This window comes from Hypanus sabinus, chromosome X1, assembly GCF_030144855.1.
Source record: "Hypanus sabinus isolate sHypSab1 chromosome X1, sHypSab1.hap1, whole genome shotgun sequence".
Lineage (NCBI taxonomy): Eukaryota > Metazoa > Chordata > Chondrichthyes > Myliobatiformes > Dasyatidae > Hypanus > Hypanus sabinus.
This window is the reverse complement of record NC_082738.1, coordinates 64,795,278-64,811,678: the sequence shown is the minus strand read 5'-3', so window position 1 is coordinate 64,811,678 and position 16,401 is coordinate 64,795,278. Positions and strand designations below refer to the sequence as shown.

At 43.2% G+C, this 16,401-nt stretch overlaps 1 protein-coding gene across 3 annotated transcripts in view; it reads left to right on the top strand.

The window, feature by feature from the left end:
• Window positions 1-16,401, top strand: part of LOC132384968 (LIM and SH3 domain protein 1-like) — a 204,574-nt gene that overhangs the window by 166,386 nt on the left and 21,787 nt on the right. For all 3 annotated transcript variants that reach the window (XR_009509046.1, XM_059956661.1, XM_059956662.1), the window contains exons 5-6: window positions 6,312-6,423; window positions 14,868-14,962. Coding sequence is in view for 2 of the 3 variants with exons in the window: in XM_059956661.1 (XP_059812644.1) it covers window positions 6,312-6,423; window positions 14,868-14,962 (207 nt within the window). In the remaining variant the exon portion in view is untranslated. The remainder of the gene's footprint in view (window positions 1-6,311; window positions 6,424-14,867; window positions 14,963-16,401) is intronic.

The following is a 16,401-nucleotide window of genomic DNA, read 5'->3' as shown; positions in this document are numbered from 1 at the left end:
AACTCTTAAGTGCCTTACTTAGCAAATACAGGCTGTATCTTCCGCTCTGTGTGTGTCCTGCTCTTGCCCACTACTGATCTAATCTGTCTGTTAATGCTGCCAACATCTGTGCTGCAATAACACAATGCAAGATGACTGCTGTTAATTCTTTATTTTCCAATAGGGCAGTTGTCTGTCTGCCTTGGATCGCAACATCTCATTTCCTTTCTCTTCAACTTTGACCCCCCCAGATGACATTCTGTCTTCCAGTCTAAATAATGGCATTTTCTGAAAAACTGGGTTGAATTATCACTGGGTATTTCAGCAGAAAAGTTTATTCAGAGGATTGGAATGTGAAGGGTGGGTGGTTGTATCCAGGACATGAGCTTTTCTCATTACTACCATCAGGTACCTGAATGTTTTAGGAACAAATTCTTCCACTCTGCCATGAGATTGAATGGACCATGAACATTATCTCACTATTTTTGCTCACTTTATGCACTATTTATTCATTTTTGTCACTTTGTAATTTATAGTAACTTTTCCACAACCTGTGGACTTACTTTCAAGGGCTCTCAGTATTATTTATTTCTGTATTTGCAGTTTGTTGTCTTTTGAGCATTGATTGTCAGTCTTTGTGTATCGTTTTTCATTGATTCTATTGTATTTCTCTGTTCTACTGTGAATGTCTGCAAGAAGATGAATCCCGGTAGCATATGGTGATATGTACACACTTTGATAATAAATTTATTTTGAACTTCGAATGCTTTTTATGTATTGCACCTTACAGCTGCCGCAAAACAGCAAAAGGTGATAATAAACCTGTTTCTATGGTTGGACACATTTGGCACAAGTTCCAGCAACTCAGGAAGACAAATGGGCCTTCAAGTGCATCTAAGTGCAGATTAACATGGTGAAACTGGGACTAAAAGGGTGAAATAATTTCATTACACAGATTAGGTTTGTACTCACTCGAACACAGACAATTAATACTGAAAAACAGATGTTCTATTCCGACTATTTCATGGAAAGAGATTACTAAGTAGCCAAAGGAAACAGAGTGTTCTGAGAGCCTCCTAGGAAAACTGAATGATCCTGAGTTGTGACGACTCAAAATGGAAAAGGAGTGTTCAGGGTGGGAGTTGGGAACTTTGGATCAGTTCCTTGAGAGTGCGCAGCAGCCCAGTGTAACTCAGGAAATGGAGAGCCCAACATCTCAAACTGGTGACCTGCAGTAGAATCTGCCATCTTTGCACCCATAGAGCTGGTATGGATGCAGAGTGGCTCTGAGGAATGCTTTGGAGGAAGGAGGATGAAGAGATGTCAGTCTATTTGGGACTGGCTGCAGTAGATGAAAATAAATAGTTTCTTCAGCTGGTGAATTTGTAAACAAGGGGGCCTTAATGATGTACCAATACTAGTAATTGTTCTTTACATACAGATTAGTAGAAAATTAAAATACTTCAAAAATGAAGACAGAAATCTCAGAAATTGTATTAATTAGTTTTTAAACACAAGGTACTGGAATTTCAGGGCAAGACACAAAATGCTGGAGGAGGACAGCATCTATGGAGAGAATCAAATGGTCAATGTTTCGGGCCGAGACCTGATGAAGAGTCTTAGCCCAAAACATTGACTGTTTATTCCGCTCAGTAGATGCTGTTTTAATGATTAGGTTGGGGGGGGGGGGAATTAAGGGTTATATGGATAAATTGTGGAAATAAAGATTGGGCAGTGGTCTGGTTAACCAGTCATGGACCAGCTGGGTTGAAGGACCTGTTTCCATATCATATGACTCTGTAACGACTTGAGGGGCTGAATTGTCTCATCCTATTGAATATCCAAACAACTCAAAATAACAACCACAATAGCAACATCCAAAAACTGCAGGCGCTGGACATCTGGACAAAATATATACTGGAAGCACTCAGCAGACTGTGGAGGGAGAAGTTGCTAATGTTTCATGTTGAAGGGTTGTACAGCTCTGTGACTTTGATTTGAAATGTTAACTGTTTCTCTTTCCACACATGGTCCCTGACTTGTTCATTTTCTGTAGCAATTTCATTTTGGCCTCGTCGTAATCCGTATTCCATGTTCCAAATTCTGTATTCTGAATTCAGGATTCAGATTTATTTATCACATGTACATGGAAACGTACAGTAAAATGTGCTGTTTGTGTTAGCAACCAACAAACTCGAGAGTGCTGGGGTCAGTCCGCAAGTGTCACCACACATAGCATGCCCATGATGTTTGGCAGAACTACACAGAACACAACAACAATAACAGTGCAAAACAAGACAACAACAGCAAAAATAAGGCCCCTTCTCACCGCCACACACACAGAAATCCTCTAACTCCAGGATGGGCCACCTGCTCGTGATGTCTCAAGAGCTCTCACAATTAAACATTACAATTTAGTTTTGAAAGAAATTATTTGTCACAGCTACATCACAACACACAGTGAAATGAGTCAACACGAGTGAATCTGCAGATGCTGGAAATAAATAAAAACACAAAATGCTGGAAATAACTTCACTCCTGATGAAGGATTTCGGCCCAAAACAACTCACAGACCTCCGTTGATACCCCTGCCCCCCCTTACCCCATCCCCATCTATAATTTTAGTCTGGTTCTCTCTCTCTCTCTCTCTCTATATATATAATCTCCCCCCAGCCCTACCTTTCTTTCTCTCTTATTTCCCATAATTCTCCACCTTCCCCCTAGCCCATTTCCCTTCAGCCCATCACTTCCCATCTCTCTACTTCATCCCTCCCCCCACTTCTTATCCCCCCTCGACCATCCCATGTTACCCCACTCCTGATGAAGGATTTCGGCCCGAAACGTCGTCACTACCTCCTCCCATAGATGCTGTCTGGCCTGCAGAGTTCTGCCAGCATTTTGTGTTTTTAGTGAAATGAGTCATTAGCATCAACGACCAACACAGTCTGAGGATGTATTGGGGTAGCCCACAAGTGTCGCCATGCTTCCAGTGCCAACATAACGTGCCCATAACTCACTAACACTAATCCATACGTCTTTGGACTGTGGGAGGAAACTGGAGCACTTGGAGGAAACCTATGTGGTCATGGGGAGAATGTACAAACTCCTTACAGATGATAGTGGGAATTGAACCTGGGTTGCTAGCACTGTAAAGCATTACACTAATTGCTACCTTAAAATAGGGGTGCAATAATTAAGTTACTGTAGTAGTTTGCAGAGCTAAGGGCAGTTGATTTGAAGATGGAGCTATGTGAGTTTGTGAGGAATATAAATTTAGATGATTAAATATGTCTGGAATAAAAATGATTATACCAAGGCTGATGATTGTGAAATTACTAGTATATTGTAAATCCCCACCTGGCTCACTGATGTGCTTTTGAGGAAGAAATCTCAGAATCAGGTTTATAATCACTAACATATGTTGTGAAATTTGTTGTTTTGCAGCAGCAGTACATTGCAAGACATAATTTACTATATTACAATAAGAATATATGTCTAAATTGCAGAAAGAGAGCAAAATAGTGTTCATGAGTTCATGGTCCATTCATAAATCTGATGGTAGAAGGGAAGAACTTGTTCCTAAAACATTGAGTGTGCTTCTTCAGGCTTGTACCTTCTCCCTGATGGTAGGAAAGAGAAGAGAGTATGATCTGGATGGTGGTGATCTACTGTACTTAACTCAGCTGCCCTGTATCTACTTTACTAATGTGGTAAATTTTAAATACCCTTTGAAAATAGCCCCATTTCAAGGGAATATTGCTGATGTACAACAAAGACAGACTTGGTAAACGTCACTGTGGTTCCCCTGCTCCTTCTCTTCTGTGGTACACTGTCCTTCCCGTTAGATTTTGTTTTTTTCAGCCCTTTACCTCTTCCACTTATCACCTTCTAGCTTCTCACTTCATCCCCTGCACCAACCCACCTTCCCCTTCACCTGGCCTAATCCATCAACAAGATAAGAATTTAAGATATTTGTCACCTGCACATCACATATAGTGAAGTGCGTCATTTAGTATCAACAACTAACACAGTCCAAGGATTGTGCTGGGAACAGCCCACAAGTGTTGCCACACTTCCGGCGCCAAAGTAGCATGTCCATAGCTCCCTAACTCTTAACTGTACATCTTTGAATGTGGGAGGAAACTGGGTACCTGGAGGAAACCTGTGTGGCCACGGGGAGAACATACAAACTCTTTCCAGACAATGGTGGCAATCAAACACTGGTGATCGCTGGAGCTCTAAAGCTCTAAAGTTGTACTGTGCCATTGTGCCAGCTTGTGCTCCTCCCACCTTGTTCTGCCTACTGCCCTCTTCCTTTCCAGACCTGATGAAGGGTCTCGGCCCAAATGTCAACTGTTTATTCCCCTCCACAGGTGGTGCCTGACTTGTGAGTTCCTCCAGCATTTTATGTAGGTTGCTTAAGAGTCTATTATTTATTATTATTATTTTACCTACAGATACAGTATTGTAACCGACCCTTCCAGCTCAACAAGTCCGTGCCACCCAATTATACCCATGTGACCAATTGGCTTCTAACCTGTACGCCTTTGGAAAGTGTGAGGAAACTGGAGAACGGGGAGAATTTACAGACAGTGAATTGAATCTGGGTCACTGGTGCTGTAAGGCATTGGGCTAACTGCTATGCTACCATGTCACCCCCATTTATGAAAGGCAGACTTAGTCAATTTTTATTTTTCTGTTTGTATAGTGAAAACAAATACAATTCCAGTTGATGATGCAGTGTGAATGATAAAACTGTTTCAGTCAGCTTGTGTGGAAATGTCATTCAGCAAGAGTGAACATTGTTGAGAAATTGTAAAATCAACATGTATGTGGTGTGTGCTATCTGAGCATGCCTGTTAACATCAGCTTTGACAGGATGTGCACGTAGATTTTATGCATTTCCTTGGCAACCTTTTGAATCTGGGGTGTGGCCCGAACACAGAGGTGACAGTGTATTCCTTGCAACAGCACCACCTTGTGGAAAAGGGAGAAATTAATCCAGCTTCTGTCCTCACCCTTCCCGCGTCTAATGTCTATAAACAGTTGATGGAAACCAGAATGTCCACTACTGTAGAATTACACAGGCACTGGACATTTGCCCTTAATGCTGGTGTCTCCACAAGCGCCTCCTCCCACCAGTCACTTCCTTAGGTCACCAATGTTCCTCTTTCTCCCTCGAGCTTGTTGCATTTTTTTTTAGTTATTTAGGATCCTTTTACAAGTAAGTGAGCCTCTTAATTAACATCTGTTAAACTCCTCTGTTGGGTCACCCCTAAACCTGTCCTCTCCGTCCCAGCTTGTCCTTCATGGGACATCTGCATACAGGACTTTTGTTGAGAACGTAGAACAGTATATTACAGTACAGACCTTTCAGCCCATGATGTTGAGCCATCCTTTAACTTCTCTAAGATTAAACTAACCCTTCCTTCTTCCCATATAGCCCTCCATTCTGTTTTTGTTCATGTACTTATATAAGAGTCTCTTAAATGTATCTCCCTCTACTACTGCCCCTGACAGTGGGTTGCACGCACCCACCATTCACTGTGTAAAAAGACAAAATTACCTCTAACATGTCCTACATACTTTCCTACAATCACCTTAACATGTCCCCTTGTATTGGCCATTTTTGTCCTGGGAAAAGGTTGTAACATTCAATCTATGCCTTTTATCATCTTGTACCTTTCTATCAAGTCACCTCTCATTCAACTTCACTCCTAAGGAAAAGTTGTAGCTCGCTCAACCTTTCCTCATCAAACATGCTCTCCAATCCAGGTGGCATCCAGGTAAATCTCCTCTAAAACAGGGTTTCCTAACATTTATTATGCCATGGACCAATACCATTAAGCAAGGGGTCTGTGGACCCCAGGTTGGGAACCCCTGGTCTAAAACTTCCACATTCTTCCTATAATGAGGTGTCCATAACTGAAAACAATATTCCAACTGTGGTCTAACCATTGTTTTAATAGAGCTGCAACATTAAATTGTGACTCTTGAACTCATGAAGGCCAACACACCATAGTCCTTCTTAACCACCCTATCAACTTACTTAGGGATCTATTGATGTGGACCACACTCCTGCCATTAACTCTGTATTCTGCATTCAAGTTCAATCTTCCAAAGTGAATCACTTCACACTTTTCTGGATTAAACTCAATCTGCCACTTCTGAATTTATTTCTGCATCCTAAAACCATTGGCAGCCTTCTACACTATCCACAGCACTACCAACCATGAAGTTTGAGAGAAGTGACGTTATGCAAGACTGGTCATCAACATGGTGGTTGAATAGAAGAGCTTTGCATGATTGTTGTTTCTGTGATCTCTCATCAGGTGAAATATCATGAAGAGTTTGAGAAGAGCAAAGGCATTTCTGCAGTAAGTGCTGAGCGGAGGAGCTCCCATGACACCCAGGAGTACAGGCCACAGCCAGAGACAAATCTAGGTGAGGATACTTCTGTACCATACCATTTATAGGTGTCTGAGGGATGTCGCCCATCTCATGCCTTCCAGCCAATAAGATTGCTGACTTTGCTTGAATTTTCATTAGCTCACACTATCTTCATTGACATTTTTGAAATGGCTGTTCTTTGCACGAAGACTTCTCCCAATGGCCAGTCAGGGCACAACTCCCATGATGAGGCCAAGCTCAAGTTTGGAGGAGCAACACTTAGATTCCAGCTGAGTAGCCTCCAGACTAATGCATGAACTTTGATTTCTCTAACTTCCGATAAGTACTCTCCGCTCCCTCCCGCCTTCTTTTTCTTTTTCATTCTGATTACCCTCTCCCACCCACCCTTCTCATCACCTGGGCATCACCTCCCTTTGTAAAACCTCCTCCTTCCTGTTCTTTCCTATCCTTCTTCAACCCCTGACCTACGTATCATCTTCCAGCTTCTCATTTCATCTCCCTCCTCATCCACTCACTTTCCCCTTCACCTATCACCTGCCAGTTTGTACTCCTTCCCTTCCTCCCCACCTACTTATTCTGGCTTCTACTTCCTTCCTTCCAGGCCTGAAGTGTCTTGGCCCAAAAGGGCAACTGTTTATTCCCCTCCATAGATGCTGCCTGACCTGAGTTCCTCTAGCATTTTGTGTGTGTTGCTCCTGAAGTTCTTGCCCACTTGACGTGAAATCCATTTGTCCCCTTGTACATCATTAGAACCCTTGATAATTTTCAACAATTCTATCAATTCTCCCCTAACCATCTCCCCAACACTAACCTCATCTTCTCCAATTTTGTCAGGTAACTTGTTTTTGGTGCCAAATCTTAGCTGGAAAAGGCTTTGCCTTCTTCCCATAATCCTTGAAATAAATAATCAGAATCAGAATCATGTTTTGTATCACTGATATGTTGTGAAATTTGTTGTTTTGCGGCAGCAGTACAGTGCAATATATAAAAATACAGTACAGTGCAATACAATTAGAAATGTATTAAAAAGTTTAATTTGAATTAGTAGTGCAAAATGAGAGCAAAAACGGTGGGTAAGTGGGGGCCTCAGGGCCCTGTGTTTCCATCTTACTTTTACCCTAGCACGCTTTCCACGTTTCCTTTTTCTTAAAGTTTACAGCAGGCTGCTGTAAAGCACTGCGCTAATCACTGGGCTACCATGCTGCCCCATCTTGTTTGTGGTTGTATTGCTGACTTGTGATCTGTTTGTATTACAGATGACCCACGGGAACAGTACTCTGTATGTTGGACAATGTAATAGTGTACTGGTTAGATGTAATTCTCTACAGTGCCAGCAATTATCGATTGGGATTCAATTTGCACTGCTGTCTGTAAGGAGTTTTATACGCTCTCTCTATGACCGAGTGGGATTCCTCTGGGTGCTCTGGTTTAACCCCACATTCCAAAGACATACAATTAGGGTTAGTAAGTTCCAGACGTGCTATGCTGGCGTGGAAGTGAGACAACACTTGCCCAGCACAATACTTCTCAATTTGATTTAAATGACACATTTCACTGTGTCACAAACACGAGAAAATCTGCAGATACAGGAAATCCAAGCTGGAGGAACTCAGCAGGCCAGGCAACATCTATGGAAAAGAGTACACTGTCAACATTTCAGGCTGAGACTCTTCATCAGGACTGGAAAGAAAGAGAAGTCAGAGTAAGAAGGTGGGGGGAGAGGAGGAAGAAGTACGAGGTGGTGGGTGATAGGTGAAATTGGGAGAGGGGGAGGGGGTGAAGTAAAGAGATGGGAAGTTGATTAGTGAAAGAGATAAAGGGTTGGAGAAGGGGAAATCTGATGGGAGAAGACAGAAGAAAGGGAAGGGGGAGGAGCACCAGAGGTAGGTGATAGGCAGGCAAGGAGATAAGGTGAGAGAGGGAATGGGGAATGGTGAAGGGGGGGGGGGGTGCACAATTTCCAGAAGTTTGAGGAATTGATCTTCATGCCATCAGGTTACACAGAAACATAGAAAACCTACAGCACAATACAGGCCCTTCAGCCCACTAAGTTGTGCCAAACATGTCCCTACCTTAGAAATTACTAGGTTTACCTATAGCCCTCTGTTTTTCTAAGCTCCATGTACCTATCCAAAAGTCTCTTAAATGACCCTAATGTATCCACCTCCACCACCATTGCCGGCAGCCCATTCCACGCACTCACCATTCTCTGAGTAAAAAAACTTACCCCTGACACCTCCTCTGTACCTACTCCCCAGCACCTTAAACCTGTGTCCTCTTGTGGCAACCATTTCAGCCCTGGGAAAAAGCCTCTGACTATCCACACAATCAATGCCTCTCATCATCTTGTACACCTCTAACAGGTCACCTCTCATACTCCGTCGCTCCAAGGAGAAAAGGCCGAGTTCACTCAACCTATTCTCATAAGGCATGCTCCCTAATCCAGGCAACGTCCTTGTAAATCTCCTCTGCACCCTTTCTATGGTTTCCACATCCTTCCTGTAGTGAGGCGACCAGAACTGAGCACCGTACTCCAAGTGGGGTCTGACCAGGGTCCTATACAGGTTGGAGGCTACCCAGACGAATATAAGGTGTTGCTTCTCCAACCTGAGTGTGGCCTCATCATGATATTAGAGGAGGCCATGGCTGACATGTCAGAATGGGAATGGGAAGTAGAATTGAAATGGGTGGCCACCAGGAAATCCCACTTTTTCTGGTCTCTCGATCCACATCTGGTCTCACTGATAAGACAGGAGGCCACACCGGGAGCACTGGATGCAGTAGATGACCCCAACAGACTCACAGATGAAGTGTCACCTGAAGTGTTGATGGTGGAGGAAGGGAAGTCCCTTTCTTTGAAGAAGGAGGACATCTCCTTTGTTCTGGAATGAAAAGCCTCTTCCTGAGAGCATATTCAGCAGAAATGGAGGAATTGAGAGAAGGGGGTGTCACTTTTATAAGTGACAGGGTGTGAAGAGGTATTGTCCAGGTAGCTGTGAGAATCGGAGTTTATAAAATATATCAGTAGATAATGTGTCTCCAGAAATAGTTTGAGAAAGGGGAGGGAGGTTTTGAAAATGGACCAGGTAAATTTGAGGGCAGGGTGGAAGTTTGAGGCATAGTTGAAGAAGTCGACGAACTCAGCATGGTTGCAGGAAGCAGTATCAAAACAGTCGTCAATGTAGTGTAGGAAAAGTTGGCTGCACAGTTTTGGAGATGGGTTTCCTCCTCCTTGTGTATCAGAGATCAGGAAGGCTCGTAGGACTTGTAACTCTGTCTTTCTTCTGCCTTTAGTACTGACTTACATGAAATTCTGATAATGTTAACATGATCCCTTTTGTAGCTTTTTCCTCTGCCTCTGTATTTTCCCACTGGGGTGCAGTGCCACAGAAGTTAAATTACCCAGCTAAAATCCAGATGAATATGAAAATGATGGTGGAAGTTCTAATCCAACTACAGCAGCCAGGAAATTTAAATGTAATTAAATCAATCTGAAATACTCGTAGATAATGAAACTAGTGGTTTGTTACCAACACCTAGTTGGTTTACAAATGATCTTTAGGAATGGTAAATCACTGACCTGATAAGGAATTGCAAACCTACAATTCCTTATTGCCATGAACAAATACATTAAAGAGGGACTGCATGGGAGCATGGGGGTTACTGTACTGTAGGGGTTTCTAACCTTTATCATGCCATGGACCCCCACCACTAATCAAGGGGTTCATGGACCCCAGGCTAGGAACCCCTGGTGTAACACTATCTGTGGAATTCTTTGACACGGATGGCTGTGGAGGCTAAGTCATTAAGTATATTTAAATCGGATGTTAATAGCTTCTTGATTAGTCGAGGCCACAAAGGTTACGGGGAGATGGTAGGAGAATGGGGTTGAGAGGGAAAATAAATCAGCCATGATGGAATGGCGGAGCAGACTCGATGGGCCGAATGGTCTAATTCTCCTTCTATGTTTTACAATTGGGGTTCAATTCCTGCTGCTGTCTATAAGGAGTTTGTACGTTCTCCCCATGACTGTGGGTGCTCTGGTTTCCTCTGTATGGGTTAGAGTTAGTAAGTTGTGGGCATGTTATGCTGGTGCTGGAAACATGGAGACATATGCAGGCTTCTCCCAATATGTCATGGACTGTGTAGATTGTTGATGCAAAACAACGCATTTCACTGTATGTTCGATTCAATTCAACTTTAATTGTCATTCAACCATACATGAGTACCACCAAATGGAATAGTGTTACTCTGGGGTCAAGGCGCAAAACACGGTAGCAACACAGCGCAAAGCACACATAGCCCATATAAGACAGCAAGCCCATGTAAGATATCAGTAAGATACAGCACGCAAAAAAAGGCCAGACTGGAGCCATGAATGCTGCAGAAATCTGCAGTTGACCACAATACAGCTTGTCTTCTGCCAAACAGGGTCGGGGGGGGGGGGGGGGGCGGCTGCGCAGCACCGACTCCAGCCTGGATGCTGCTGCACATCACCCCTGCAGCTGTAAACAGGTGACACTACACCTTGGGAACTAGTCCTCGCTACAACTGAGGCCACGAATCTCCTCCACCGTCCGGCCCTACTCCTTTTCAATAAACTTATAGCATTCCACATTGGTGGTTGGCATCCAAGTGTCTTGAAGGTCAACGGATGATGACGATCATCCTGGGTGGAAGGTATGGAGATCCTGAGATGTCCAATCATCAAGAAACCCCTCTTGGGCTCACCAGCATAATCCAAAGGAAAACTTATGAAGCAATATGTCTAGCACCAGTGTATTGCTGCAGGAGCTGCTGGAAAGATGTTCAATGATGTCCAGCTGCCTTAGGGGCTCCACCGGATTTGCTGTCTGGGTTTATTCCTGTAGCCTTCGTCTCTCCAGATGCTGTCCACAAGGCAATGGGGCTATTTACCCACAGCTGGGGACCTGGTTCACAAGCACCTGGGCATCTCCACACATCGGTGGGCTTGTGTGCTACATGTGCTGGGCCCAGACCTCCTCCCTGTCCTCTGTAGTACAGGAGTTCAGTTTCTGTGTGTAGGTACTATGAGGCTTGCTGTTGGAGAGGCTATGTACTGGTAGGGAGAGACTTACACATTCAGCTCTCCTTTTTGCAAGACAGCTCACCAGCATTGGAAGCTGAAAGTGAGAGTGACAAGCACTACCCACTACACTACCACACTAGATGCATCACAACAACCACTTTGACACAATATCAATGTCCAAAAGGGTCTTGTGATCAAGAAAAGCGACCAAGACGGTCACTCGCCATTAGACTGTATGCCTCCTTTGCTGCAGGCTGCAGCATGTAGATTGAAACTGGATATTTCAATGTATATGTGACAAAGTTTTTCCCTCTTTCCAAACTGTTTATTCTGTTATAATTTTTTGCTGCCCTGTGCATGAAGGTCAATGAACACCGATTTGCTGGTTTGGTTACTGTGCAAGTTTACAGGGTACACAGGAGGAATCTGGTGATTTATTTAGATACAGCACAGTAACAAGCCTTTCCATCCCAATGACTGTGCTGTCCAATTAACCCACTAACCTTTATGTTTTTGGAATGTGGAAGGAAGCTGGGGCACCCAGAAGAAATCCATGGCGTCACAGGGAGAATGTGTAAATTCCTTACAGACAGTGACAGAATTGAACTTGGGTGCTTGAGCTGTAATACTGTTACACTAACCATTAGAGAATCCAGATCAGAAATAGAATCATGTTTATAAGATTCAAGTACATTTATTATCAAAGAATGTATTCATTATACAACCTTGAGATTTGCAAGTTCACAGATAGCTACAAAGCAAGAAACCTAATTAAAGAAAAAAATTATAAAAATAAAAGACCAATGCTCGATGCACAAAAGAAAGAAAAAAAGTACAAATCATGCAAACAATTGAAGTGAATGACAACATTCGGAACCAAAATTGAGACCTCAGATCCGAACCCCAGGATAGCCCGGAGTAGGCCCAAAGCCTTGCTTATCCATTCATCATATTAGTGGATACAGAACACAACAGCTGGGGCATTCTTCATAGCATCACGGAGAATGAGCGAAATTGGCTCTTGTCCCGACTGACACCCTGTCTTTTCAAGCTATCTGTGCCAGCATTTAAATCGACCTAACAATGGAACAGCGAAAGGCTCCGGCATCCTGGAGAGATGAGTGAAGATCATGGAGAGCAAGCAAAATTGGCTCTTGGCTCCGATCTGGGCCAGCATTTAAATTGTCTAAACTGTGAATCATACCTCTCACTAGGACCTGGCTGCAGCAAAAGACTCAGACCCTAGAACACACTGCCCAGCGACTCGCTCCGGGCCCAGATTTTGATGCCTAGCCTGAATACACTCTCAAGCTCTTCAAATCAGCTCGGCACCCAGAACGATCCAACCTCACACATGGGCCAGTTGTACATGCATCGGAACTCCATCTGCAACGATTCTGCATCACACCATCCCAGCTCATTCCCAGAACTCACCTCGCCATCGCTTCCCCTTCATTGTTTGCGGCAATAATTTAACACTATTTACTGAAGTCATGTAATTTGTTGTTTTGCAGCAGTAGTAGAATGCAATGCATAAAAATTTACTATGTTACAAAAAGAAATATATAGAAAATTAAGTAAGTAGTGCAAAAAGTGAGGTAGTGTTTATGATACATCGATGCCTGCCTAAATGCCCAGAGGGAAGGACAGAATCACTGGGTCAAATGATCACTCTGCTTGAGAACATGAAATTCGGTTATCTAAATATTATCTACTCATTGTGCTGTGATGCAGTAAGCACAGTTTGTGAAACATTTTTGTACAAAGGAATATTTATCATCTCCCACCGAGTGTGCACTGGATGAGGTTACGGAGACAGTACCTCCCAAAGCACACCACAATGAAGGACAGGATAGCAGATTCAAGGGGACACGTACAAAATTTCCTTCAAACCTCGTACCATCCTGACTAGGAAAGTCACTCGGAGGCCACTTTATTAGGTACTTCTTGGCCACTGATTGCATGTTCATGGTCTTCTGCTGCTGTAGCCCATCCACTTCAAAATTTGATGTGTTCAGAGATGCTCTTCTGCATACTGTTATAATGTGTGGTTATTTGAGTTACTGTTTCCTTCCTGTCAGTTTGAACCAGTCTGGTCATTCTCCTCTGATCTCTCTCATTATCACCCACGGTACTGCCACTCACTGGATTTTTTTTTTCGTTTTTCACACCATTCTCTGTGAACTCTAGAGATTGTTGTGCATGAAAATCCCAGGAGATCAGCAGTTTCTGAGACACTCAAACCACCCCATCTGGCACCAACAATCATTCCACGGTCAGTCACTTAGATCACATTTCTTCCCCATTCTGATGTTTGGTCTGAACAACAACTGAACCTCTTGACCATGTCTGCTTGCTTATATTGCACCAAGTTGCTGTCACAAGGTTGGTTGATTAGATATTTGCATTGACGAGCAGGTGTACCTAATAAAGTGACCACCGAGTGTATATTGCCAGTTCTTCATTGTCTCTGTGTATGAATCCTGGAGCTCCCTCCCCCGCTGCACTGCACCTTCACACACAGCCTACAATGGTCCAAGAGGACTAACCACCATTTTCTCGAGGGTGATTGGAAATGGGCAATAAATGTTGATGATGCTTGCATCTGAAAGTTTTGTCACAAAAGGGACATAAAGAGGGTTTCATAGAGAGGGTCCAACAGAATGAAAGTGGGTCCTTCGGCCCAACTGGTCTATGCCAACCAAGATTCCCATCTAAGTTGGTCCCATTTGTCTCTGTTTGGAGATTGTTTATTTTCATTCTTCAGTACAGGAGTGTAATGGAGAACAAAATGATTGTTTCTCCAGATCCAATGCAGCATAAAAAAACCAGTAAGCATAAAAACACAATAAATAAAAATCAATTCCATAAAACACAATGTACAAGTAACTGTTACGAGTGGCCTTATAAAGATTGACAAGTATAGATAGACTGTTTGGCCCATATCCCTCTCAGCCTTTTCTATCCATGTACCTGTCCAAATACCATTTAAATGTTGTTAATGTATCTGCCTCAACCATTTCTGCAGGGAACTCATTCCAAATACTGACCCACCCTCTGGGTGAAAAAGTTGCCTCTCAGGATCGCACTAAATCTCCCCCCCCTCACCTTAAATCTACTGTATGCCCTCTAGTTCTTCATTCCCCAACCCTAGGAAAAAGACTGTGCATTGACCCTACAGTATCTATGTCCATCGTGATCTTGTACACCTCCATATGATCACCCCTCAGTCTCCATCACTACAATGAGAAAAGTCCCAATTGTTTCAACCTCTCTCCATAACACAATCTCTACAGTTAGCAGCAATGTGTAAATCTCCTTCGTGCTTTTAGGAGCCAATGCACGTTATAGATGTTTTGATGCAAAAAATTTTTATATTGACAAGATTGTTCCTGACTTGCCTTTAATACTCTTTACCTTTCTGTAGGCTACCAGCCACAAGCACCTTCACACCAGGAGCCCCCGACCCAGGTCTATAATCCGCCTGCTGCCGCACCATATGCCCCTCCTCCTTCAACTGGGGTAAGTGTGTAACAAGTTTTGTCTTTTTAATGCTTCCCCGGAGCTGCAGTATGAAGCCACTGAAGGAAAGGTTGCACATTTCTCCCACTCCTTGCATTGCTTCAGGAATGCCAAATATCCATTCTGCAATGATGCAGTTGAGTGACTGTTTCATTCACTGGACAGCAAAGTTTTTCAAAAGTGTTGCTTCCTCAGAATTTTTTTTGTGTGGTTATGATAGACCATGAAGCTGAACACAAATATAATTTCAGACTGTATATCACGTAGAAATTTAGAGAAACAAGAAATTAACTTTTATTGAATATAATACATTTCATTGCATAACGGTGCTGACGCTTTGAAATAATAGTTCAACTAAGCTAAATACTTTGTTAATGATTTTCATTTGTACTTGGTGTCTGAAGCTTCTTGCTTAAGTGTCCAACTATAATCAGCCAGCATTGATGGATTCCATCTGCCCTATTACCGTTTCTCAATGACCGCAATGTCCTAGTGAAACCTTTCACCGTGCTCGTCACTGACAGCGCCAAGATTTGCATGGAAGAAGTCCAAATGGGAATGCAGAAAATTACGTGTTGTGCTTCATGCTTTTGTATGCTTGAACCATATCAACCAGCTGCTCACAGTCTGGTGCTCTGCAGTTGCAAAAAAAAAATTTCAACAACATTCGCGACACCTTGCATGCGATTTTCTCTGGTCCCACTAGAATTTGCCTGTCATTGATGACCTGTTTGAGTTGTGGACCAACAAAAATGCTTTCCTTAATCTTGGCATCAGTTATTCTGGGAAACATCCATCTCAAATACTGAAATCCTTCATGGAATTTTTGTGCCTGGTGACAGCAGATTCCATCCTTGTAGTTTTGAATCCAGTAATTTTGCTTTTGCCTTTGATGAACACAAGTCTCTGACCAGGTCATTTAACTCAGATTGAGTTATCAGTTGAGGCTCACTTGACACAAAGGGCTCAAAATCTGTATCAGCATCAATGTCATTTTCCATTCCTGGCTTGTAAATCATGGCATCTTCGCCTGCCTCTTCTAGACTCCATGACTCTGGTGGCTTCAGTACTGGAAGACTATCGTCATGCCTCAAGCACAGGTCTCAAGGCTGAAGGATATTCTCGTTTTTAACAGAGAAACCAGACACACTGGTCAGACAGAAGTATCAGTCTGTCACTTGATCCTTCTGCTCTCACCATATCATCGGGACGGTGAAAGGCATTGACTTCCGAGATCCTCTGAGCCAAGCTCTAAGATCGACAGGGCATGTTGCGCAACAAAAGTGAGGAGCCCAGGCTTTGTCTTGGTCGCCAACTTTACACCCTAAGTACAGCTCGTGAGCTTTCTTAATAAGAGGAGTCATCCTCCATCCTTGAGATTTGAGTGCATACTCGCCACAAATATAACAGAAAGTGCTGCGGCTGTTGCAACATTGGCA